The sequence below is a fragment of the Giraffa tippelskirchi genome, chromosome 3 (assembly GCF_054371585.1).
Source record: "Giraffa tippelskirchi isolate mGirTip1 chromosome 3, T2T-mGirTip1v1.2.pri, whole genome shotgun sequence".
Lineage (NCBI taxonomy): Eukaryota > Metazoa > Chordata > Mammalia > Artiodactyla > Giraffidae > Giraffa > Giraffa tippelskirchi.
In genome coordinates this window covers 171,010,628-171,037,159 of record NC_137277.1, presented here as the reverse complement: position 1 = coordinate 171,037,159, position 26,532 = coordinate 171,010,628, and the positions used below count along the sequence as shown (strand labels likewise).

The window sequence follows — 26,532 nt, the reverse complement described above, 5'->3', positions numbered from 1 at the left end:
TAAGCTACTTCAAATCCTAGAAGATGATGCTGTTAAATTGCTGCACTCAATATGCCAGCAAATTTGGAAAGCTCAGCAATGGCCACAGGACTGGAAAAGGTCAGTTTTCCTTTCAATCCCAAAGAAAGGCAATGCCAAAGAATGCTCAAACTACCATACAATTGCACTCATTTCACATGTTAACCAGGTAATGTTCAAAATCCTTCAAGCTAGGCTTCAACAAGATGTATCTGAGAAACTCCAAATGTACAAACTGGATTCTGAAAAGGCAGAGGAACCAGAGATCAAGTTGCAGCAACCATTAGATCATAGAAAAAGCAAGTGAATTCCATAAAAAAAAAAAAAACATCTAATTCTGCTTCATTGATTGTGCTAAAGTCTTTGACTGTGTCCTCTCTGTGCTAGTTGCTCAGTTGTGTCTGACTCTATGCAACCCCAGGGATGATAGCCCACAAGGCTCCTCTGTCCATGGAATTCTCCAGGCAAGAATACTGCAGTGGGTAGCCATTCCCTTCTCCAGGGAATCTTCCCAACCCAGGGATTGACTCTGTGGATCACAACAAACTGAGAAAAATTCTTAAAGAGATGAGAATATCAGATCACTTTACTTGCCTCTTGAGAAATCTGTACACAGGTCAAGAAGCAATAGTTAGAACTGGACATGGAACAATGGACTGGTTCAAAATTGGGGAAGGAGTACATCAAGGCTGGATATTGCTTGCTTATTTAACTTATAGGCAGAGTATATCATGCAAAATGCCAGGCTGGACAAATCACAAGCTAGAGTCAAGATTGCCAGGAGAAATATCAATAATCTTAGTTGTGTAGATGATACCACTCTAATGGTAGCTAATGGCAGAAAGAAAAGAGGAACTAAAGAGCCTCTTGATAAGGGTGAAAGAGGAGAGTGAAAAAGCTGGCTTGAAATTCAACATTCAAAAAACGAATATCATGGCATCCAGCCCCATCACTTTATGGCAAATAGATAATGAGGAAACAATGGAAACAGTGACAGGCTTTATTTTCTTGGGCTCCAAAATCATTGTGGATGGTGATTACAGCCACGAAATTAAAGATGCTTGCTCCTTGGAAGAAAAGCTATGACATATTAAAAAGCAGAGACATCACTATGCTGACAAAGATCCATCTAGTCAAAGCTAAGGGTTTTCCAGTAGTCATGTACATCTAGATGTGAGAGCTGGACCATAGAGAAGGCTGAGGACAGAAGAAAAGATGCTTTCAAACTGTGGTGCAGGAGAAGACTCTTAAGAGTCTCTTGGACTGCAAGGAGATCAAGCCAGTCAATGCTAAAGGAAATCAACCCTGAATATTCACTGGAAGGACTGATGCTGAAGCTGAAGCTCCAATACTTAGGCCACCTGATGGGAAGAGTAGACTCACTGGAAAAGACCTTGATGCTGGGAAAGAGTGAGGGCAGGAGGAGAAGGGGGAGATAGAACATGAGATGGTTGGATGGCATCGCCAACTCAATGGACATGAGTTTGAGCAAATTCTGGGAGGTACTGAAGATCAGGGAAGCCTGGAATGCGGCAGTCCACAGGGTTTCAAAGAGTTGGACACAACTTAGCAACTGAACAACAAAAACAAAAACAGTTGCAAATTTCTTTATATTGCAGATGAGGAAAGAGCCAGGTGATGAAGGAGAGAAGTTTTAAGTCAGGGCTGATTGGTTCTACAACCTGTCATCTTTCTACATGTCAAAGTATTCTCTCAAATTAGAAAAAAAAAAATAGTCAATAGAAAAATAGTTTTGAAAAGGAAATGAAAACCAGTAGAAACTTCACTGTTCAAATGAAAATGGATTACCAATCTGTCTTCAAAATTTAAATATTATTCTGAGTTACATCAGTCGTGTCCAACTCTTTGCAACCCCATGAACTATACAGTCCATGGGATTTTCCAGGCCAGAATACTGGAGTGGGTACCTTTTCCCTTCTCCAGGGGATCTTCCCAACCTAGGGATCGAATCCAGGTCTCCTGCATTGCAGGTGGATTCTTTACCAGCTGAGCCACAAGAGAAGCCATAGTTAATGAACACAATTATTTAATTCAATATGTTGAGGATAAATAAATTTTCTTTCACCCTTCTAGGTTCTTTTGGCTGGTCTAAGAATCAAATTGACATGAGACAGATTAGTTTGAAAAGATTAGTTTGACAGATTAGTTATGAAAAGTTTAATAACATGTATACATAGGAGACACCTAGGAAAACTGAGTAACTCACGAAAATGACACAAGCCCTCACCTGAAATACCATCTTCAGCTAAAGACAAAAGAGCATAAAGGGAGTAGTGTGTTGGGACTTCTAAAATGCACTCTGTAGAGTCAATTCACATGGAGATGAAGAAGCAAATGTGTGTCAAGTGCATGCTTGCTGGGCCAGGCAGAGACAATGGGACAACATAAGAATTTAAACAAACAGAATTTGTTGGGTTCCTCCCTGTTTGCACACCTACTTCATATTACATTTATCTGTGGTGATAGCTCCCTTCCTGGAACAAGTCCTCAATTTGCAATCTTTTAGGCAGCTAAGAGGAAGGTCAAAGGTGATTCTTGAGTCTTTCAGGCCTTAAAAATAATCAATTTAAATTAATCCTTCTGCCAAAAAGACACAATTAGGGGTGGCAACTTTTGCTTCCCTGCAAATATAACTATTAAAACTTTCATAAACATGTAGAAAATGTTTAAAATACCAAAGCCCTCTCTGTATCGTATATGGTAAGTAATGAAAAATCTCACTCATTAGTATGTTTTTCCCTAGGACCAAGATTTCAACTTATACAATGTTTTTTAATGGTTACTCTTCTACCTTCTCCTCCACAGAAATAAATTACTTGCTTTTCTAAAACATTCCTCAAAAATGAGAACATGCAGTTGTAATGGTGTCCATACTTGTTAAGCTACATTTTTCCCTGAACGTACTTGCCAAGTTTCTCATACAATATATTTAATATATTTCTCTTAACTGGGATAGAAATAGAATAATTTATTCATTGTCCTTAGAGGATTGTGTAATGATAACAAAACCAATGATGCCGTCTACTTCATCATATATTACAATTATCGTATACCCTTTAGAACTATAATTATAACTTGTTTTAATTGCTACCATTTTTCATATAAGGCACCTGAGTCAGAGAAGTTAAATAATGTGTCCATGAAATTCAGCCAGGGGATAACTGAGCCAGGATTAAATCAAAGATTCCACACATCTGCACATTTATATCCAATCTCACCACGTTCACGAGCCATGCATTCCATAAATGAGAATATTCTGATTGAGATTTCTCTGAACCCCCCACGCTTATGTCCTACACCTTTTCATGCAATTCAAAAAATATACTGGAATCATGAAGTAACAAATGGTCTTTATAGTTCCTCTTCTTCATAAAATACTGCAAGCTGAAGGAAATATTGCCTTTTTCCCATGAAGTTTTAGAAAAATTTCTGAAAGACTTTGACCTGTGAAGATGAAAGCCCTTAGTTTGTTTTAAATTTTCAGAAGAGCAACTGAAAACTCTTTCATCCATTGTAAACAGCGACTAATGACATTAATGGAACCTAGGTAGATTGTGAAAAAAAAAATCTTGTCAGATGATTTGAGAAGGTAGTAATGATTAATCATTCAATTTACTATAGAAATTAATAATCCCGTATTTCTCTCCCATTAACACGTAAGAATGAAGTTTTGTCCCTCACTTTACTAACACGTGATCCACTCTAAAATCATTAAGTTACTAGAAATATAACTTCCAGGTTATACCCTGTGTTCAAGTTCTCTGAATCTCAGTGACCTCTGTGCATTTGGCAAACAACTAATCTTCAGGACACATCCACTGGGACCAAATATAACCTCTGGTTTTCTATAAACAGATTGTTCCCACGAGAACCTGCAAAGAGATCAGATTCAGGATATGGGCTGGAACATACGTTCCACTTCTCAACTGACTAATGGCAAATAGGCAGGGGGTTCCTGGTCTCAAATAGGCCAGGGGTCATTGTCATAGGATGAACCTTCTAGACTGAGGGCAGCTGTCCACCCTGCACTGTGCACTGATTGACTTTGTGCATCTCTGGTTTTTCCAAGAATCACTGTAGCACCATCACTCATGGCTACCCTCTGCACGCTCACCTGGAACAGGCCTGGGGGCAAATGAGGTCTCAAATATTTCTTGTCAGTTATTCCAAAAGCACTAACCTTTCCCACTCCTCACCAAAACTTCTAAAGGGATAATAAATTCTTCTAAGAGGGATTCATCAACTCTCAGATTATTTATATGTTAGGTTCACAAAGTGTTGCATAAGCAAATACCAGAAAACACAGCCCTTCTTAACACGGCATGTCAGAATACTTTTAAACCTCTGAATCCACACACCACAACCTAATATATAGTCAAAGCCCAGAACTCTATGCAAGTTACACTCTCTTCAAGAGACTAGCTCCCTCATCAAAGTCTTGCTGGGAGAAGCAGTTTTCATTTACTTTTGCTTCTTCTCTCTGCCCAGCAGCTCTCAGAGCAAGAAAACCAGTTACTGAAACTCAACAGGACGCAACGCAGGAACATTAAGACCCTACGTTTTGTGGCTTCACTCGACTTCCTCAGCCTTAACCTTATTTTGTCATTATGCCCAAGACGAAGAGGAAAAGGAGAACCGTTGGTAGTGCATACAGAGATGGCTGAGGATCCCTTTGGCACTGTCACCCTCCTTGCCAAGAAAGAATGGGCAGGAGCAAAGATTGCTGGTGTCCCAAGTTGTTCTTGTTTCACTGACAATTAGTTCTCAAAGGAGAGTGAGATTTCTGATTATCCTGCTTGTCTAGTAATTGCTCATCCATTGGTGCCAGAAATCTAACACCAACATCATTATATGCCTTCAGCATATGACATGAATTTGATTCACAACTGCCTATATCTCCTATCAGTGCCTGGAAAAAGTGAAGTTTTCTATTGATTCATAGTAACAACCCAAGAATCATGTTTATTTTTCTAAAAAAAAAAAAAAAAAAAAGAAGAAAGAAAGAAAGGTTATAACCATACCAAATGTATTTTAGGAAAATTGACTTTAATCCAAATCTCTGTCATCCTAAAACATATTTTTTTTTCAATTATTATTTGATGATCCAAAGTGATTGCCAAAAACCTAAAGTATTGCATAGGATTTTTCGTGAGAAGACTGACAGCAGTTTGGAAGAGATAAGCTAGTCAATAGCACCCCCTGGTGACAATGGACCTCATCTGCTTGGGAATCTGTGGTGGTTTTAAATGTCTTCAAAGGGGAGATTTCATGACCTCTCCCTGTAAAACATTCCAGGATTTTACTCTCAGGTCTATTAAAATGCTTTGCACAACAGTATGCACCCATTTCCTCTAACCTGCCTCAAACCTGCCTCTGTGGTTGAGATCAGAAACCGACGGTCTCTACTCTTTATTCCTATAAAGAGTGACTATATGAAGTCAAAATTTTATGAAACAGGTTGAATCAAAGTAACTCATCGGGGTCCACTTATATGTCTGTCCAGAGGCAAACCTACAGATACTAGGCTCATCATTCAAAGCAGAGGGTGTGGTTTAAAGGGCCAGGATGTTCAAAGCAAAGCTCTCCATCTGAGGACTGCTTCAAAGGTGCTTCGTAGAAGGTGAATCACTATGTCCCTGACCTCTGCACGTGGCCACACCAACTCCCGCTCTTCTCAGAGGCGATATTCAAAATGGATTTTAATCAAGAGATTTTTTAATAATACTGTCTATTAGTGTTTTTACTTTTTGCAAGTCAACTATGGTACAAAACTGAAATTAAAGTTTTTTTTTTTCTTTTTAAAGTCTAGCATTTTATTTTTTCTATCACTGAACTGAAGGCTATTTTATATTTTCCTCATTTAACACTTTAAATATTAATAAACTTTGATTTTTTGTTATTCATTTTAGCACTTCCTAGTCGTTTTCAAAGTATAGACCAAGCTTGTGTCCACCCAGTGCGTTTTGTTCTTATAGAATTGACATAAGACTTGGGTTTTTTTTTCCTGTTTTTTTTCCCCACTGAATAATTACTATTGTATTATTATTGTTACTCCAGGTGATTAAGAAAGCAGCCTTCTCTTAGAGCTCTAGAGAGGATTTGTTTTTGTAATCCAGTCAGCGTAAAGATAGCTCTTCTCCATATTTTTCTATGGGAATGAGTTTTAAACAATGAATTAAATGTGTGATAAGGAAAGTTGTAATGTGTTGAGACTCATTTGGGAGACTTAAATTTTTCAAAAACACAGTATAGTAAATGCCAAATTCACATTTCATAATGATTTTTGATCTTCTCTCTATAAAGGAAAGGACAAACTCGTGATAGGTGCATGCAGTATGTTTATTGTTCCAGGTAGATAATATACATATATATATGTATATATATAGCAAAAGAACAACTAACTGCATATTTTTTCTTAAACTCTCACTATAAATTATACATGGGCCATATACTCATTTTGTACTTTGTTAATAATCATATACTTGTTCTTAATCTTATTCAATGTCTGTACTTAATGCATACTGAATCTATTTTAATTTAAAATAAGCAAACAAAAAATGTAAGTTGGGACAGAATAACTTTTTTTCTCTTTATTCTTTAAAGTGTTGCCCAGCATTCAGTTTGATAACTGTCAAAAGATTTCTAGTCTAAATAAATGCAGTTATATTAACTTTGAAGGTCCTCTCTCCCCCTCTAGTGGTGAAAAGCAGTACAGACACTTTCAGGGTTTGCCCTGAAATACCCAGGGGATTGCAGATAAGAATACTGCTGGAAGAGTGACTGCAGAGGATTCAAGTCCCATATCTGCCACTGACAACTATGAACTTGAGACTTCACGTGGCCTTTTGTTTTTCAGTTTTCTCATTAGTGTAATGATGATGATTTGCAAAATCATTGTGACAGTCACAATGGAAAATGTTAAGTCAAAAGCATTTAGAAATTGATCAAATAAAATTAGATTTGTTTTTTAATTTAAAGAAAATGCAAAGGACATAATATATTTAATCGATGGATTTGATCCTGCAGTGAACACTCGCAGCAGCTCCCATGGCCCCTCCCTCCTGGTATTGTACTTAGAGCATTGAGTGGAGAAACAGCCTTTAACAGGTGATCAAACATCGATCTCACAATAAGGAAATAAAACTAACATCATGGGTCAGGTGACCCTCTGAGAAGGCTTATGCATGTCATCTTCTTGCTCAGAATGTTTAATTCAAGTCTAATCACAAAGGAACAATCAGACACATCAAAACAGGGTTTTTCTGGGAAAAAAACAAAAACCTGTTCTTATGTCTGAAAACTTCAGTATCTTGAAAAATCAATGAGGCTAAGAAAACAAAATCATGATTAAAGGGATTGTTTTGAAAAACTATGAGAAACAAGTATAATATATGATCCTTGACTGAGTCTTTCCTGAACAGGGAAGGCGCATAATATTGGTGCACTTGTAGGTATTTGAAAAGGTGCTTTATTTGAAACCATGATATTGAATCTTTCCAATTTGTTCACATTTTTCGCATGTGATTGTTTAGAAGAATGTCCTTGATCTTAGGACATACAGACTTTAACTACCTAAAGATGAAGTGTCATGATTAAAATATATTCGTGTGTTGAAAAATATACAAGTGTGCTAGCTTTCCAATTGAAGATTTATTGGGGTTAACAGTTTCCTCTTTGCATTTCTAATTGTCTGGGGAAAGGCTTTCCTCTACAACCATGTCCACCTTCATCTGAGGCTTCCGTGACATGACCTCAGGTAATTCAAGTTTGAATTTTAAAGAAATAGCTCCTCTGCAGATTTCTGCCCTACGTGGATCACTTTCCCTATTTGTAAAATGGGAATTATAAGAATAATTATGTTTCTGGTATTGAATTCCCCAGGAACTTTACTACTTGTTATTCATCATTTTATAATTCTTCCTTCAGATTTTCAGACCTCAACTTTTGTAACTACTATCATGCTAAACTGCTTGCATTTTTTGTTCACATTGTGTGGTTTCAGGCACCTTATTCTTCTGCAAATCTTTTTTCCCTGTCTGTAATGGCTTTCTACCTTCTTCTATTAAAATATCAAGAAAGTGAAAGTCTTAGTCACTCAGTCATGTCCAACTCTGTGTGACCCCATGGACTGTAGCTCTCCATGGCTCCTTTGTCTGTGGAATTCTCCAGGCAAGGATACTGGAGTGGATTGCCATTCCCTTCTCCAGGGGATCTTTCTGACCCAAGGGTGGAACCTGGGTCTCCTGCATTGCAGGCAGATCCTTAACCGTCTGAGCCACCAGGGAAACTGTGGCCATTTCCTCTTCTGTAAAATCATGCTTGACCTCCTTCAATGCCATCTCTCAAAACTCAGTCCCTGTGTCTTCTGTACACTTTCCTCTTAATTATACTACTTGCAAATGTGTGTGTGTGCATGCACACTTGTGTGTGTGTGTGTGTGTACATGTGTGCATGCTTGTGTGTGTGTGTATCCTCTACTGGGCTGAAGTTCCCTTGAACGCAAGGCATTTGTATCAACTATTGAACATCAGTCAGAAGATCTGCTGTTGATCAAGTGGGCAATGAGCATTTGTTGAGGGAAGGTATGAAAACAATTAGCATATCCCTGGGTCAGGTAGATCCCCTGGAGAAGGAAATGGCAACCCACTCCAGCCTTCTGGCCTGGAGAATCCCATGGGCAGAGGACCCTGGCAGGCTACAGTCCATGGGGTCACAAACAGTCAGACACGACTTAGCGACTAAACACCACGCCAAAGAGCTAATGCCAGTTACTGCAAGGTGGCAGTGGCAGTCACACCCGGATTAGACATCAGCACTGGCAGTTGTACAGGTTACTTATTAGAATTCAGCTGGTGGGGCAGAGATGGCAGGGTACATAGGGAACATGGGCCTCAGGAGCTGGAGAATCTTGTGTGAAGTATTATCGGATATTTTCTCTGGTGGCTCAGCTGGTAAAGAATCCACCTGCAATATGGGAGACCTGGGTGCGATCCCTGGGTTGGGAAGATCCCCAGGGGGAGGGCATGGCAACCCATTCCAGTAATCTTGCCTGGACAGAGGAACCTGGTGGGCTACAGCCCTGGGTTGCAAGGAGTCAGACATGACTAAGCAGACAGCACAGCATTTTAGGATATGTAAAGCACAGGAGCCTTGGAAAGAGAAGGAAAAGGGAAAATGTCCAAACATTAATTTTATCCACACTATCTATTCTTCCTCAGACTCCAGGTGACTGTTTGCAGAGCCGTGAAATGTAAGGTTGTCAAATCACTATTAGAAATATGTTTCAGTGAATTCTGTTTCGTTGGGTCCAGGCCCTTTGCCCAAAGTCCCGGCAGCAGTGAGGAGGGAAAGCAAAGATGATGGACAAAGACGAGGAGGGGAAAAGAGATGATGTGTTCTGCTCCAGATGGGACTCTTGGCCTCATTACTGCACCTCATTTCTTTCCATCTCCGTGATCAATACTGAAATGAATCATTCCTGCTTGGACCCACTTTTAAAGCAGGTCAAGAAAGATGAGGTGCTGCCCTCTACTGGTAGCTTCAGCAAATCCTCACACTCAGTTCATCAAGCAGTTGTGTTAAAACAGTCCCCTTCTTGCAACTCCTTTTGCGAAGACAGTGCAACAAAAAGGCAGACTTTCTTTAAATTCAGTATACTGTAATAGCAAATAGCTGTTTGATTTTCACATCTTTTAAAATTTTGTTTTTAACTATTTGCCTCTGTATTTATTAATAAATTTGGCTTCAGGATTAGTTGTAGAAATTCTTTGAGCATGTAGAGTATGGAATCACCCAAAGGTCAAGTTCTCATGTGTTAAGGGCTGTACTGTGCTGTGCTTAGTTGCTCAGTTGTGTCCGACTCTTTGTGACCCCATGGACTGGGGCCTGCCGGCTCCTCCGTCCATGGGATTCTCCAGGCAAGAATATTGGAGTGGGTTCCCATGCCCTCCTCCAGGTGATCGTCCCAACCCAGGGATCAAACCCAGGTCTCCCACATTGCAGGCAGATTCTTTACCATCTGAGCCAACCAGAGAAGCCCATGAATATTGGAGTGGGTAGCCTATCTCTTCTCCAGGGGATCTTTCCAACCCAGGGATCAACCTGGGGTCTCCTGCATTGTAGGCGGATTCTTTACCAGCTGAGCTACCAGGAAGCCCTATGTTTAGGGCATCTAACCAGCAAATATGAAGTAAAACAATAGGAAAAAAAGAGAGAAAGCAAGAAATAAGAATTCAGCTTTAATAACCTTAAATAAAATTTTGTACAGAGAAAAATCTAAATGAAGTTAAGTAAAATACAGTAGAATATATAGAGACTGTGATATGTAGGGAAACAAAATTTGCCACCCCAAAACGTCTCTTTGGCATGCGGATTATTTCAAGCTAGAAAAAAAATCAAGTTTTAAAACACTCAGGAAGAACTTTTGACATTTCCCCTAACTGCCTTAAAGAATGTAGACAGAGGACCTATTCCAGGAAGTAAGCTACTGCCCTAGATGAACTACCTGTGTAGACAGAGAAGAACCCAGTAAAGTCTGTTAAAATTCTCTCTGTGTCCCATCGTCTCTGCCTGACACAGAAAATACTTATTTACCAATTGTTGCTTTTCCATACCTACATGAATTGGCTCCCATCCCCTTTGAAATCCCAAATCACTACCGCAACACCCTCTTCTGTCTTTAGCCGAAGCTGACATTTAAGATGAAGATTTCGGCCACTTAGGTATGTTATGTTACTCAATTCCCCTCGGTGTCTCCCACCTTTACAAGTTATTAAACTTCTGTTTGATTTTCTCCTGTTAATCTATCTCACGTGCACTTGATTCTTAAATCAGCCAGAATAACCTAGAAGGGTAGAGGAAAATTTCCTCCTCCCTGACAATATTGTGATTTATGAAAAGAAACATATTTGGTCTTCATCCCTATTCCTGGCACAGAGCTACTAAAACCTTTAGACTTTCCCGTGATGAGAGCAATAAAGATGCTGTTTGTTAACTTATGGCGGTAACCTCTGGGCAGCGCAGAAGATGGGGGCTGGCTGCCAGAAGAGCCAGTTCTATGATTACAGGCTTGGAATTTCCAGTCCTATTCCCCTGAATCTCCAGGGATGGGAGAGTGGATGAAGATTGAATTATATCACCAATTGCCAATGATCTAATCAATCACACCTAAGTAAAAAAGGAAATCAGTCCTGAATATTCTTTGGAAGGACTGATGCTGAAGCTGAAACTCCAATACTTTGGCCACCTGATGTGAAGAATTGACTCATTGGAAAAGACCCTGATGCTGGGAAAAATTGAAGCCGGGAGGAGAAGGGGAAGACAGAGGATGAGATGGCTGGATGGCATTACCGACTCAATGGACATGAGTTTGAGTAAACTCCAGGAGTTGGTGATGGACAGAAAGGCCTGGCGTGCTGCAGTCGTGGGGTCACAAAGAGTCGGACACGAGTGAGTGACTGAACTGAACTGAACTGAAAGTAACAAAGCTTCCATTACAACCAAAAAGAACGGGGTTTGGAGAACAGCCAGGTTGGTAAATTCATGGAGATTCAGAGAGGATGTAAAGCTCGGAGGGCAGAGAAGCTTCACACTCTTTCCCCTACCTTGCTCTGTGCGTCTCTCTCATCTGGCTGCTCCCAAGCTGTAACCTTTTATAATAAACGAGTGAGCTAGTAAATGTTTCTCTGACTTCTGTGAGCTGTTCTAGCAAATGAATTCAACTCGAGGAGACAGTTGTGGGAACCTCTGATTTATAGGTGGTTGGTCCCTGGACTTTGACTGATGTCTGAAGTGGAAGCAGTCTTGTGGGACTGAGACCTGGACCCGTGGGACCTGGGGCTCTCTCTGGGTAGACAGCACCAGAACTGAGTTAAATTGTAGGACACCCAACTGCTGGTGGAGAATTGCTAGGTGGTGTGGGGAAAAACTCCCACACATCAGAATGTGAACTGATGAACACACGTTGTGGTTGGTGCCAGAAGTATAGATATGAGGTAAACTTTACATTATTTAAAAGATAAAATTCATATTGAACTATTCACAGGAGGAAAGTTTTTATAATCACTTCTGTTACAGCTTTGAAAGGTCTTAATCTGCTCCAATCCCAGTTTATGTTCTGTCCTAAATATACATTCTCATCATTAGAGTTTATCTTTCTAAAGTAATCTCCATGATATGCTCTTTCACTGTCTATTAATAAAAGCTGGTTTAAAGAAAAAAATCGATGTTTAGGAATGAGTTTTAACAGAGGTTTCTCTTTAAGTGTAAATTGCAGTCGTGGTGTTACTTCTCCCAGGAGCACCTGCATTTTGATTCTCTAACATTTGTGTCTCATCCTCCACCAGAAGGTAAAACTAGTTCATTAACTAGCTGAGGTGAGCACACAGGATGACTGTGTATAGAGCCACCTGCCAGGAGCCCAAACGCTTCTGGAAATTGTTGTAACAGTATTACACTGAGAAGACATCTGTTTCCACCCTTACCATTAATTTATTCATTCAATACAGACTAAGACAGCAGACAGAGAACAGACTTGTGGTTGCTAAGGGGCAGAGGGGAGGGGAGTGGGAAAAGGATGGACTAGGAGACTGGGGTTAGCAGATGCAAAGTATTACACATAGAATGGATAAACAACAAGGCCCTATTGTACAGCACAGGGAGCTCTACTCAATATCCTGTGATAAACTGTAATGGAAAAGAATATGAAAAAGAAGATATACATGTATATGTATATATGCTTGAATCACTTTGCTGTACACCAGAAATTAGCACAGTATTGTAAATCAACTATACTTCAATAAGATAAATTTTAAAAAATATATAGACTGACAGGGCTTCCCTGGTAACTCAGTTGGTAAAGAATCCGCCTGCAATTCGGGAGACCTGAGTTTGATCCCTGGGTTGGGAAGATCCCCTGGAGAAGGGAACGGCTTCCCAGTCCAGTGTTCTGACCTGGAGAATTACAGGGACTGTATAGTCCATGGGGTCGCAGAGAGATGGACACGACTGAGCCACTTTCACTTTCATAGATGGACAACTAGAGATGTCCAAGTGAAAATATGCATTCCAGCCCTCAAAGAGCCTACAGCTTCATGAAAACCATTGTAGTCTCCATCTTTATAACCAAAGAGCTATGCCTTAGAGAAATTTTTTAAAAAGAGAGGTTCTCTGGTCAAATATATTTGAGAAGCATGACTTTTGAAATCCTCATCTTTGCAATTTCCAATGCATATCTATAAATGTAGATATCACCGACTCATTGGGCATGAATTTGAGCAAACTCCTGGAGACAGTGAAGGACAGAGGAGTCTGGTCTGCTGCAGTCCATGGGGTCGCAAAGAGTCGGACAAAATTTAAAGACTTAACAACAACAACAAAAATATGCTGAATGCTATATGACTAAAAATAGGCATTTACATATTCTAGCTTAAAATGTGCTTTCATATGAATCATCTCATGTCACATGGATATAGAAGTCAAAATACCTAGAAATTCCATGAAACCCAGGAAAGCCATCATTGGATGTAAATGCTTCCCACGGAAGGCTTCTTCAAGGGTTCCTGCTCCACTGTTGAGATTTGTATCAGAAAGGAGACAGCACGGAGTGTGTTTCTTCCTGGGCTGTGATGTGGCTTTGGCTCTGCTGGTTTCTCCCAAAAAGCCTCTGCCCTTGTCTAACTCAAAGTTGACTTAACTCGACTTTCAAAGTTGACTGGTTTGGATAAGATGACTCTTGATACCTTTGGGTCCTTCAAATAACTTCCTCATTTTCTGGAAAGAAAGTCATTCTATGCAGCATTCCACACACCACCCGTGTCAAAATAGATGGCAACCAGGGATTATTAACTAACTCTATTGCAGCCTGGCCTGCTGCAGTCCATGGGGTCACAGTCAGACACGAATGAGTCCCTGAACTGAAGTGAACTGATGGCAGCATTTACTTTAGAAAACAGGCTTTGGAGTGACAGCGTGGCTCTGTCTCCCTCTACCCCCACTTTAAAGTGTCTGCTCATTAGATGGCTGTGGAAGCCCGGAGAAATCTTGTGGAATGTATTATTTATCTTTTGTGTGTTGTTGGTTACACCTACAAGAATATTCTAGATGCTGGTGTTTGGGTGTGCATGTTTGTGAGAGGGGTTCAGAATGTGGGGAGAGGCAGATGTGTTCAAGTGTTGATATTCTCAAGTGTGCATGCCTGTGCACCCTGGCACACACATATGTGGCTGAGCTCTCACAACACCAGCCTGTGGTCCTCAAGAGACGGATGCTTCAAGTGACATCAAGTTCCTTGCAGGAGTTACAGTCCCAACCCCATCTCACTCTTGCAGATCCACTGCCTTGGTGATGCCTTGTTCAGTTGAAGCCTTAATTAAATTCATCCCTCTACTAAGTAGCTTTAATCTAGAAAAGTTATAAGGCAATATCAAGAAAATCAAAGAATAATTAAACAAATGGGTGAAAGAAAATGAAGGAAGGTGAGTTTTATAAAGAGGTTAAATTCAGAAAGACAGCTATTTCTAGTAGAAAATAAAGTCAGGAAGATCCCCTGGAGAAGGAAATGGCACCCCACTGCAGCATTCTTGCTTGGAAAATCCCAAGGACAGAGGAGCTGGATGGGCTACAGTCCATGGGGTTGTAAAAAGTCAGGCACGACTAACACTAGAACTTTCGGAGTAAGGCACTCACACTGTGGATGTATAATATTTGTTATTCTGAGTCAGGTGTAGTCTAACTCTGAACCAATATTAATATCATGTAAACCAATGGTCCCCAAACTTTTTGGCACCAAGGACCAGTTTCGTGGAAGACATTTTTCCTACAGACCAGGGGTTGGAGGGATGGTCTTGAGATGATTCAAGCACATGACATTTATTGTGCACTTTATTTCTATTATTATGACATCAGCTCCACCACAGATCATTAGGCATTAAAACCCAGAGGCTGGGGAGTCCTGATGTAAACATTTCTTGCTAATCCACATATAACTTAAGTTATAAGTAAATCTGTCTACTGGTCAAGGGAGATTGTTCCTTTCAGGAAAGAACCTTAAGTCAGGTGCGCTAAACATGTTGTTGTGTGTTAGTAACTCAGTCTTGCCCAGCTCTTTGAGACTCTATGGATTGCAGCTCACCAGGCTCCTCTGTCCATGAGATTTTCCAGGCAAGGATACTGGAGTGGTTTGCCATTTCCTTCTCCAGGGTTAAACACTTAAACGTCAAACAAAATCAAGAAGGAATTCTTCCAGTCAGCTAGGCTTTCTCTGCTCCTTGACTTTTCAGTCTGCAAAATAGGGGTAACGATCCCCTTTCTTCAAGGCTCAGCCTGGATTTAGGGAATCACAATGCACAGAAGATGTCATAAATCCCAATGAAAATAGCCTCATCTATTCATAAATAATATGTAACCCTCAGAGAGCACTGTCTGTGGTTCATCACCTAGCCACACAAGAGTAGAGAAAGGTGCATTTAAAAGTTAGCTAAAAATTACAAGGCTAAAGTAATGAAAAGGTCCAAGACAAGGTCCAAAAGTTTCTCCTGGATTTCCATAAGCATTATGTTCATTATCCCAAACAGCTAACATCTCTGACATAAGGCAATTTTGCTGAATTCAATTCTTACTATGTAAATACAGATTGCAAAGTGCGCTTTAGACACTAGGGGGCGCCAAGTGTCCACTCAATGTTACTTTATTCTCCACCCCCACCCCCCAAACTAGGTTGGCCGCCGCCCATCTAGCGCCTGATATGCAAGTTAACAGTTTGAGCTTGTGCTGGAGGAGGTTTCGAAGATGTGACGTCTGCTGATAACTGGCAGCAGAGTGGGAGCAGAGCATTTAGTTCTCAAGTGGAGTTCTCACTCTGTAAAATACAGTTAATACTCTTTCAGTAGTCCTCTGTGTACAACTCAAACCAGACCTACAGTCAGGAATTCTTGTCCTCTAGACTTGGAGCCAAGGCTTCACATTCAGCTCTACTGACATTTTGAATAAACTTAGCAGCTAAATATTTTCAGCTGCCTCCCAAAGACTCTATTTTCTAAAAAAGGAAAAAAAAAACAAACTTGACATGGAAGCTTTAAAGATTGGCTTGAAAACGCATGGCATAAACTAATGTGATAGTACATTGATTTAAAGTCTTCACCTTCACTTCCCCAGACACATCCATATTATTGTTAGCTTATGTTAACTACACCACCCTTGGCATTTGAAGAGGAATAAATGGGAATTCCAAAAATGACAATAAGTTAAAAAAAATAAATCCCATTGCCTCTGATTTTGCCTAAGAAATACTAAACAGTGGCAACTGATCTCTATATATTGGGACTATATTTGGCACACATTCACTTGGCAAAGCTGAATGTTGTTAAAATTAAGGCTGCCTTGTTTCCATAACATTTATAATCCAATAGCCTTAATGCTTTCTTCATTGAAAAGGAAAAAAATAAAAATGAAAAACAAAAGCAAGTGGCATCAATATAGTGGGCATATAAAAATCAAATTGATATAATGGGATGAAATATCATAATGGGCAAGCTTTTAGGCAAATACACGTGCTGCTAGGAAAACAAAGCATCTCAAACTGAGGTCCCAGGAAGCTTTAAGAAAAGCCGAAGTTGGCAACAAATGTATCCTGTGTCTTTGCAGGTAACAGCTTCTCCGCAGCTCTAGCATTTTCATTACGTTCATTCACATCTGAACCCAAGCAGCAGAGAAAAGCAGTGTCAGGGAACTGGTGACATTTCTGAATTGATACTGTTAGTCCACTTTTACTTGCTTTGCTTCCAAATCATATGTGGCACCTATAAGGTAAGAAAAGATGCCAGCTACAACCATCTAATAAGATGCATCCTTATTAGATGTTTACCATCTTATTAGATTAGATCCCCTGGAGAAGGAAATGGCAACCCACTCCAGTATTCTTACCTGGAGAATCCCATGGACAGAGGAGCCTGGCAAGCTACAGTCCATGGGGTCGCAAGAGTTGAACACGACTTAGCAACTAAACCATAAGACATCTTGTTCGATATTTACCATCTAATAACATGCATCCTTATTAGATGGTAAACAACTGAATATCTAATTTCCTATTTGGAGGAGAAGGAATGAGAAAGATAATCCTATCAAGTGTACCAAGATGGGGTGGAGAAATCAATCAATCTGTCTCAGATGCTATAATAAAGAGATGTGCTGTCTAAAGAACTTAAAGTCAGTAATAAAACTCGTTAAAAAATCCATCTGCTTTTTTATTATTACCACATGCTAGGTGTTCTATACAAGCTCAGCAATACAGGGTGGACAGAACCATCTCTCTGTGCCCGTCCTATTCGGAATTCCACAGACTACAATGACTCTTCTCCTTAGGACTTGTCAGCAAGCAGGAAATTTTCATTTTGGAAGAAGGAGAAAGCTATAAGGGAAAGAATTCTTATTTTTCTAATAGGTAATTTCTGTCCAGGACTTTACATACATATGTTATCTTCTTAACCCTCTACAACAACCATGTGCTGTGTGCTAAGTTGCTTCAGTCGTGTCCAAGTCTTTGCGACCCCATGGACTATAGTCTACCAGACTCCTGTTCATAGGATTCTCCAGGCAAGAATACTGGAGTGGGTTGCCATGCCCTCCTCCTGGGGATCTTCCCCACCCAGGGATCCAACCTGCATCTCTTCCATCTCCTGCCTTGGCAGGTGGGTTCTTTACCACTAGCGCCACGGGCAGATAATACTGCTCTCATTTTACAGATGAGAAAACAGACTCTGAAAAGTTGAGCAATGTATTCAAGGACACACAGTGACCAAGAGGTGGAGCCAGGATTCTTAATCTTGACATCCTCTACCACGCACATTTTTAACCAGCTGAGTAGTTGGGATCACAGACTGACACTTAATAGGTACAAAATTTGGATGAGGTATGTAACCTCACTTTAGTATCCTTATTTGTAATTAATGGGATGATCACAGGGTGGGGCTGTAGGAAGCACACCTTCAACAATATAAGAAGGCTCTCAAAACTGTCCTGGAACACAAGAAGCTCATCGGAAATGATAATCAATGGTGCGTAATTTTCATCATGCAGACTTCATCGAAGAACCCTAGAGATCCTTGTATCTTTCCAATGTGTTAAAGAATGCTAGATTATATACCTAAGCAACTTTACACCTTTTCCCATAGCCCTGGTGGTTTACGGCAACAACTTGGACGCTGAGCAGGGCATACATAGATAAGGGGATCTAGGCAAAGTCAGGTAGCAGGCACTCTCGGTGTTCATTTGTCCTTATCCTCACTCTAACTTGTCAATTTGTTCAAGATTTCTCAGAGAACATTTTCTTGTTTTATTACACTCTGCCTCCTGTGCAGAGGGAGTAAATGCAAGATTACTGAGTGGGGGGATTGGAATGGAGGCACAAGGATGGGTTTCTTTAGTTTTATACTACTCAGTATTGAAGTTATTGAGAGATTGGTCTTGAGACAATCAGCCTTTAAAAAGTGATCCTAAATATTCTGTCACGTGAAATATACACAAGCACACAATTCCTTCATAATATGCAGAAATTTCTCAATTCAGATTGTGGTCCACCGCAGAAAGCACTCTGAGTTTCTGCCCTCTGAATTCTTTGTATGAAAATGGAAGCTAAATCATGCCAACATTTCATGACACAGATTATTGGATTTGTCTGTTATTGAAAGGTAATGACAAAATCTTCTTCTTTAAATATGACACTAATTTAGGGAGGTCCACAGGGCACTAAAGCCTACCATTTTTATAAATCAACCAGGCAAGACTGCAGAGGGCACACAGAAGCCTTTGTTTACTTTTTGGCACTTGCATTATTTTAATACAATGATGCTATAATATACAACAGTAGATCAACACAACCACCGACACTCCTATTTGTCACATGAATTTATTCCACTTTTCACAAGCCTAGATCCAACCTCTTTGGTGAATAATATTATTATCACAAATAACGATAAATTCTTTGTAACATAATCTTTGTGAAGATGGCATTTTATTTTACAGTTTGAAGTTTGTACAGATAAATCCTTCTCCAATAAGATGTTAACATTGCACAGTAAACTTGGTGGGGTTTTCCAAGCACCTCCTATCAGGCTTTAACATATTTGGAAATAAAGGTCAGGTTAACTTGTATGCAGAATGAAACAAACAATAGGAGTCATTTAAAACTCAATGGCACAGCCTGAAGGAGGTTCTGCGGTGGGGCAGCTATATGCAAAGAATGAAGTGAGTTCAGCTTCCCCTGATTGTATGTTCTCTTTCTGTTTTGCTTGTTTTTTTTTTGTTTGTTTGTTTGTTTTTTGCCATCTCTATACTATGATGTTATCCCTGAGCATACAATCAAACCAGCTGGGTACAGGTACAAATGCAATGTAAACATTCTCTTAGTTCAGGTCTAATAGGACCTGGAAAATTACAGGGTCTCACAAACAGAAGAAAAGTTCATTCAACACCTGAGCAAGGGATGGTAGAAAAAGGGCCCCTTCATCAGGTTAAATTGGGGTACCACGTGCTCTCCACCTACATATTCTGTTCCTTTCTCTACTAATACTACTTTCTCCCATCTCACACAAAACCTTAACTACTAGACAAGGGCACTTAACAGTGTATATGAAACTGATCAGGCAAAATCTCAGCATACATGTTCCAGAACCTAGGGCTGGAATTTTGGTCTTGGCAAAACAAGTCACATCTATACTAATGGCAACACATGAATTCTAAAGAGGATTGAAAATTTCCTACTCTTAGAACTTGTGAAGCAAGGAATGTCACCCGTCCTCGGGTAATGCCATGTAATGATGAAGTCGTTAGCCACTGTCATCTCTGACCTGCAACACACCCTGAATTGCTTTCAGGGTGAAGATCAGAATGAGACACTCCATGCCCTGGGAAAACAGGCAAATCAGTCCTGTAGAAATAAATACTTAAAGAGAAACTTTTTATGAACCTGGATTCTTGCATATTCACTTTCTTAGCAAAGCACTAAAATCATTAACTGAGATATCCGTTCTTTAGGACTAGCAGTAACGTTCTGCTGAGATGTTTCCTAGATGGCATGTCCCCCTCTGCTAGAATCACATGTGTACTGGCTCCTCCATTTTCCTCTTTGGAACAGTTCTGCAGAGTCATCTGAGTAGCTATAACTTGCAGGATATAGTTCTCAGTAAGTCCCCGAATAAAACTAAAACTCACAGCTCTCACATTGTGGGCTACTTTAACTTCAGTTAATCAAAAGCTTTGTTTTCATTTTTCTACCTGATACAATGCACACAAGGTGATATTAACTAAGAACAAATACTTCAAGTTTACATTATTGGAAATGTGGGTGGGCGCCGAGTGGATGAAACCAGAATTCCTTGCTCTGCCCTTGCTTGTGGATTTATGTTACTGTGTTCAGTCTTCCTTTGTCTTTAGTCTTCCTCATGCTCTCCAGGCTCCTACAGGTTCTGTGTGCAAATGTGCTGATTGTCTGAGAGTTAAATGAATGCCTAGAACTCACACACAGTCTGAGAAAGAGCATGGGTCTTCTCAAAGCTTTAAGGCAAAGCATCACTGAGGCTGTGGGACCAGCAGAAACATTCCACGACTCTGAAGGTATTCAAGGCCAAGCGAAAAAATTACATTGGATTGTGTGAGAAACACATTTTTTCAAGGATATGTAGAAAGAGACATTTATCAAGAGGGGTATTAAGTAGGTCAGCGAAAGTCACTGAGTGTCACACACTAAGTTAGGCAAAGTCCTTGTTACAGAATCTACTTAAATCCTAAATCCTAGTCTTTCATAGGTACTGATTCCTGATCTCTATCTTTGGTGATTTAGGTTCTTTCTTCTTTTACTGTATCGAGAAAACAATTGTGACATCTAGAAACACACCCAGACAAGCGTCTTGCTGTAGATGCTAACACATCCATCTTCCATTATCTCAGAAATCTGGCCAGATGCCGGCATGCAGACACAGCCGTGGAGCCCATGGGAACTGAAAAGGAATTCTGCTCAGCAGGCAACCCGGGCAGGCTCTCATTAGGTCTCAGCAGGGTCATCAAGCTCAAGGAAGATGTTAGGAGCTTGGGGGGAGTCCAGAGGACTGCATCAAAAGAAATAAACGTTTGAGAAATGATCCTGAAGGGGCAAGTTGAAAGGGACCAGGCTTGTTTGCCTGGATAATAGCTTGTAAGCACAGAGCAGGACCTGGTCTGGGCAACGGCTGTACCGGAGGGTGAGACGGCAGTTCTTATCCCACACGGGCCCAGAGAACAAGAGATAATGGCTTTGGGGGGTGAGTTTTAAATTTCTATGCAAATTTGGGACCTCCAGATTTCAAACTGTATGTCCAAAGGAAGTGACAGATGGCCTTTGGTCACCCCCTCCCCAACATCAAGGAAAATCAGAGATGATCTAGTTTAGAACAATAAACCTTAGAGGGAAAGTGAGTTCTCTGTTCAACACTTAGGTCACTGTTAGCTCTGTGACTCCCTGGTTTGACGTGGGGAGGTGCTAATTAAAAAGTGCATATGTTTGTGCGTGGGTATGTGTGTGGGGTGTGTGTGTGTGTGTATGTGAGAGTTTGTGTGAATGTGTGTGCATAAGTGTGTTGCAAGTGTGTCTGTTTGTGTATGTTTGCGTGTGTGAGAGAGAGATGGAGAATGTGGTTCTCAACTCCTTCGTTCTCAGAAAAATAAGTACAAACATTTCTTAGGAATATTTTTCCAAAGATAGTGGGTGCTTCTGTCTGAAGACCCGCTCTAGCCGCTCCTTTCTTGAAAGACAGTCTGATTTTCTCATGGCCCTGCTCCTTAGTTTCTATTCCTTCACCTGCTGCAGGAAGACTGGAGGTGACCCATTTCCAATGAAACGGGGATCACTGATGACACAAGTCAGAGATGGAGAGATAATGTGACCATAATCTGCTGTTTCTAATAGCACTCACATTTCTTCCATCTGAGCACAGGCTTTCTACTTCACCACAGAAATTTCTTCCATCTGAGCACAGGCTTTCTACTTCACCACAGAAGAAAGAAAAAGAGCAAGTAATAATCTCCAAGTTCAAAACATGATTTCTATGCAGTTTTGCCTTTATCAATAAGAAAAGAAAAGCGCTTTGTCATTGCAGTCGCAGAAATTCAATCTAATTTCCAAGGATCTGCATTATGACAAATGCCAAAACATGTGGCTGCCTTGCTATGAAATTCCAAGGAAATGTCACTTTCCCCTAATTGTCCCATGACTGCTCTATTTATTCAGGAGTGAATTAAGAAAGAAAAGATCTAATTTTTATCTCTCTGAGTTTCAGAGAGGAGTATCTGTTGTGTAAAAATTGTAAATGCTTTGGAACTCATGTTTCTTTCCTGAGTTTCCCATTTTCTCTTTAAACATTTTTTAAAGTTCCAGTACATTTCTACAAATCTTGCGTCTGTTGTACTACCTGAAGCCAAAACAGACTGCAAAGTCAAGCAAACATTACCTCCACTTTTTATATAAGTGGCGCTGGAGGGCAATCACTAAGGGCCCCATATGGGTCAGTCAATCACTATTATCTCTAGATTCTTTAAAGTGGTCCATCATCTTTGGTCTAGGCTCCTAGGGCTAAGGGTCAGTCCCTTTTGGTCACCTCTGCCCATCTCTCTGCTAGAGTAACTTTAGGCCCTTCTGCTTCCTCCTGCAATCCTTCTCAGAAAGCTCTAGCCATGATCTGAAGTGGTGCGTGAAAAACCAGTATTGAGGAAACTAAAAAGAGGTGAAGTATTAACAATCTGAAATACACACACACACACTTCCTTCTCTATGAGCAGAAAAGTCCCATCCCTTCTTAAAGCCAGATTCATCAGTAGATAAGCATTACTGGAATTATTTCAGGGCTCACTGATTATTTTTGTTTGCTTGAAAGTACAAGATCACAAGGTCTTCCAAAAATTTCCTACTAAGAAGTCTATCCATCTTCTATTAAGCTTTCTGTGTTTTAATAACTATCAGGAATTCTGGTGTTGGAAAAAACACTTCTAAGAAGGTGACCAGGGTAATTGTTTGTGTGACAGTGCTAGGCATTCCATCTCCTAATTTGTGTATGAATATCCAGTATGTTTAAATGTCTTTCACCTTGGGTGAAAGCAAAGGACTTGGGTGACTAAGCAAAGGACAGTGTCATCTTTGTTGTAACTCAAGGCGACATTTCAGTCAAGAGCATGGGAATGAGGTGAGAAGAGGGACTTCAAAAGGGACTCAACTTCAGTTCAGTTCCAATTTGCAGGGATGCAGAGCAGGGTTCTTCTAAGCCATGTTCACCTTATTAGTTCTAGAATATGAAAGAGGTGAATGCTATATCTGGTCACAAGACACAGGAGAGAATCACAGAGGTCAGCCTTCTAATTTGCAGTCCTGACAACCTATCTACAACATGGCTGTGTGCCAGAATTTCTCCTGGTTGGAAAGAAAAATTGCAGCAAACAAGTATCAAGAGGGACTTTCTGTTGTTGCTGTATTTTAAAGAATGAAGAACATCCCATCAGATAAATGAAGAGCTGAAAATGCAAAGGCACAAAGATAGTACCTTGTTTCTGATCTGGAAGTTACCCCCAAGAACCTTTTTCATTGAGAACTGAAGGGGCTCAGGATGAAACAGCTATAAAGATAATAAGAGGAAAAAAACAAAAGAAAACAAAGACCACAAAGCCTCTCTATGTTACCAAAGTCATGTAATACTAAGGTAAAAGCACTTGGAAAATTGATTGTATTAATGCAATCCTCTGCCAGTTAAGTAGAGCTCTCTCCTTTCTGTATCCAATATTTTAAGCTTTAAAAATCAATAAATGTAATATTTTGCAATAGTTTTAATCAACTAAGATGGCAGTTTATCTTAGTGAGGTTAATTGTGTTATTTACTTATTTATTTATTCATTGTCTTCTTGTTTCTACTTCTTTTATACCCAAAAAGCATTTGAGGTGGATTCATTTAGTTATAAAGGCATTTAAACTTTTAAATAAGACACAAAAAATTCTAAGTGGCACTTGAGACACCCCCTTGAGAGAAACCTCTCATCTCTTGGGTTTGTAGATATCACACATATTCATAAATCAAATCCTGTGACTACTTAAGTGAGGCCAAAATACTAAAAAAGCACCCTGTATTCCATTAGAAAAAATGCAATTAGTCTGCTTGGTTATGTTTTTAAAATAGCTTGACATTTTACATAATTGATGAATATGTAATTTTCTAATCAGTAATGGACAGTTCCCATGGAGGTATCATTATTAGTCTTTTAATTTACAATTTCAGAGAGTTTTATGAAAGTGAAGATTAAAGCTAAGAAGCAGAGAAAAACCACTCCAGGATGGCATTATCATATTTAACACCCATAATATTTAACAGTAACCACAATTAAGCTTCACAAATTAAGTCATTGTATTGAATTCCTATGGATGAGTTATAGGTAGAGAATTTATATGTAGTGATTTTTCCCCATACTAAATTTCTCATACAGAGTCATGTAACCAAGTGAACATCAGAGCAACATATTATACTACAAAGGGCTAAATGACATTGTAGCTTATGTCTTTATTTCTTGTCTCTTTTCTCCAATGATAATAGAGATCTCAGTTACCATGCATAAACACTTAAATTCCCTTACTGAGAACATTTCTGATACTGTTGGTATAAGAAAGTAATTTATTTAAAGACTGCCTTGTTTGTCTACAGTTTTCGGTAAGTATCTAGATTATATGGTTGGTCAGTTTGTCCTTATGACCTAAGAAAAAAAGACTAGCTGCCATGTTCAATCCAAATGACTTGTTATAGGAATATTTATAAGGACATCAATATTCATCGTATCTTACAATCATGCTCCAAGCGAAATAAAAATAAAAGTTAAACGGCCACAAATATTACAGTATCATAGGATAAGAACTAAACAATATGTACAAATTCATTGACAATATCTGCGCGAGTGTTGCGGACAGAACATTTAAAAAGAAATCTACATAAAACAAAGTTGATAAATTTATCAAATGTTGATAAATTTTCAGAGACAGTATAAAAGTACACAAAACATGGAAAAGAGAAAGAATTTTCAAAAAACAACCACTAAGCCAGTACATATAGTACAAGTTTACATTTATATTACAGAATGATGGGAACCAGAGACAAAAACGATTTGATAACAAACAGCAAAGAAAGTTGCACCAATCACAGGGAAGAAGGACTCTCCTTTTTAGATGAAAACACAGACGGCCACAGCTCATCCCGACTCCCACCCATACACACACAGAAAAATAAAAGCAGATGCAAAAGTCGTTACAGCAACACACGACAGACAGAGGTGGAAAGCGTTTGGCATGTCTCATCACAGGAAGTCAATCACGATTGGCTAACGATGATGGTACCTGGCTCTGGTGCAGGTCACTGGCTTGCCTGAGAGGAGTAACAGATGGAGGGGGCACACCTGATGTGGACGCCGACCGCCCTAGTTTGCAGCTTACTTTCGGTTCTGTGAACAAGGAGGAAAGACAAAGCATTAGCTGAGCAGAGCCTGCAGCGATGAACCGGCAATCAGACTTCGTTTTGGTTTTGCAGCAGGTTTTTTTAATGCACTGAATTCTTCTGATGTTTGCTAATCATTGGCAAGTGATGAAACAATATCATAACAACGGACTAACACGAGATTTGTTCATGAGGATCAGTTCCTGGGAATAAAGAACAAATAACTTAAGTTCAAGGCCTTGTCCCTTTGTGCACTTTACCCTGTTTACAGTGAGTTTCTACAGAGTTGATTAGGTTGGGAAGATCCTCAGGAGAAGGCAACAGCAACCCACTCCAGTATTCTTGCGTGGAGAATCCCATGGACAGAGGAGCCTGGCAGGCTACAGTCTGTGGGGCCGCAAAGAATCGAACATGACTGTGTGACCAACACAGCATCCCACTGGGAAAAAAGCCAATTTTTGGTGCTTCATTTTCAGCTTTGGTCCATGTTTCTCTTCTGTTGTCCTAAAATGTCTTTCTACCCTCTCCAAATTTTTCTTCTTTCTCACCCTCTTTCCATTTTATCTTTTCCTCTTTCTCTTATTCTTTCCTTCTTTTTCTATTTTCTAGCTTTCTGATTTTCAAGGTGTCTTGTGCGGGCTATTTCCACAATGTTTTCAACCTATCAATTCCCTAATTTAAATTCATTTGCTTTTAAGTGTAGAGATACTTCCAAGACCTTTGCAATCTTTCATAATAATATTATTTTTCAAAATTAAAAAGCCTTCTGCTAACTCTTCCTTTATTTAAGGAACCTAGATTGGCCACCTAGGTCATTGTCAGGATACTCTGGAGATTAGAATTTGGGGGATGGAAAGAGTTCCCTTCATCCAAGAAGTGCAAAATGTATGGTCTACAGAGGACACTAATTTTTAGACATATTTGAGGGTATTGTGCAGGTGATTCTAGTACTTACACACCCACTCTTAAAAATAGGAGTGTTCAAATCTAAGTGTACCACACAATGACA

General features: G+C 39.8%; 1 protein-coding gene across 1 annotated transcript in view; it reads right to left on the bottom strand.

Annotated features, from left to right (window-relative positions):
* The window catches only part of NYAP2 (neuronal tyrosine-phosphorylated phosphoinositide-3-kinase adaptor 2), a 283,964-nt gene that overhangs the window by 25,379 nt on the left and 232,053 nt on the right, over positions 1 to 26,532 (bottom strand). The window contains exon 5 of the mRNA XM_081575925.1: positions 25,427 to 25,530. Coding sequence (XP_081432051.1) covers positions 25,427 to 25,530 — 104 coding nt within the window. The remainder of the gene's footprint in view (positions 1 to 25,426; positions 25,531 to 26,532) is intronic.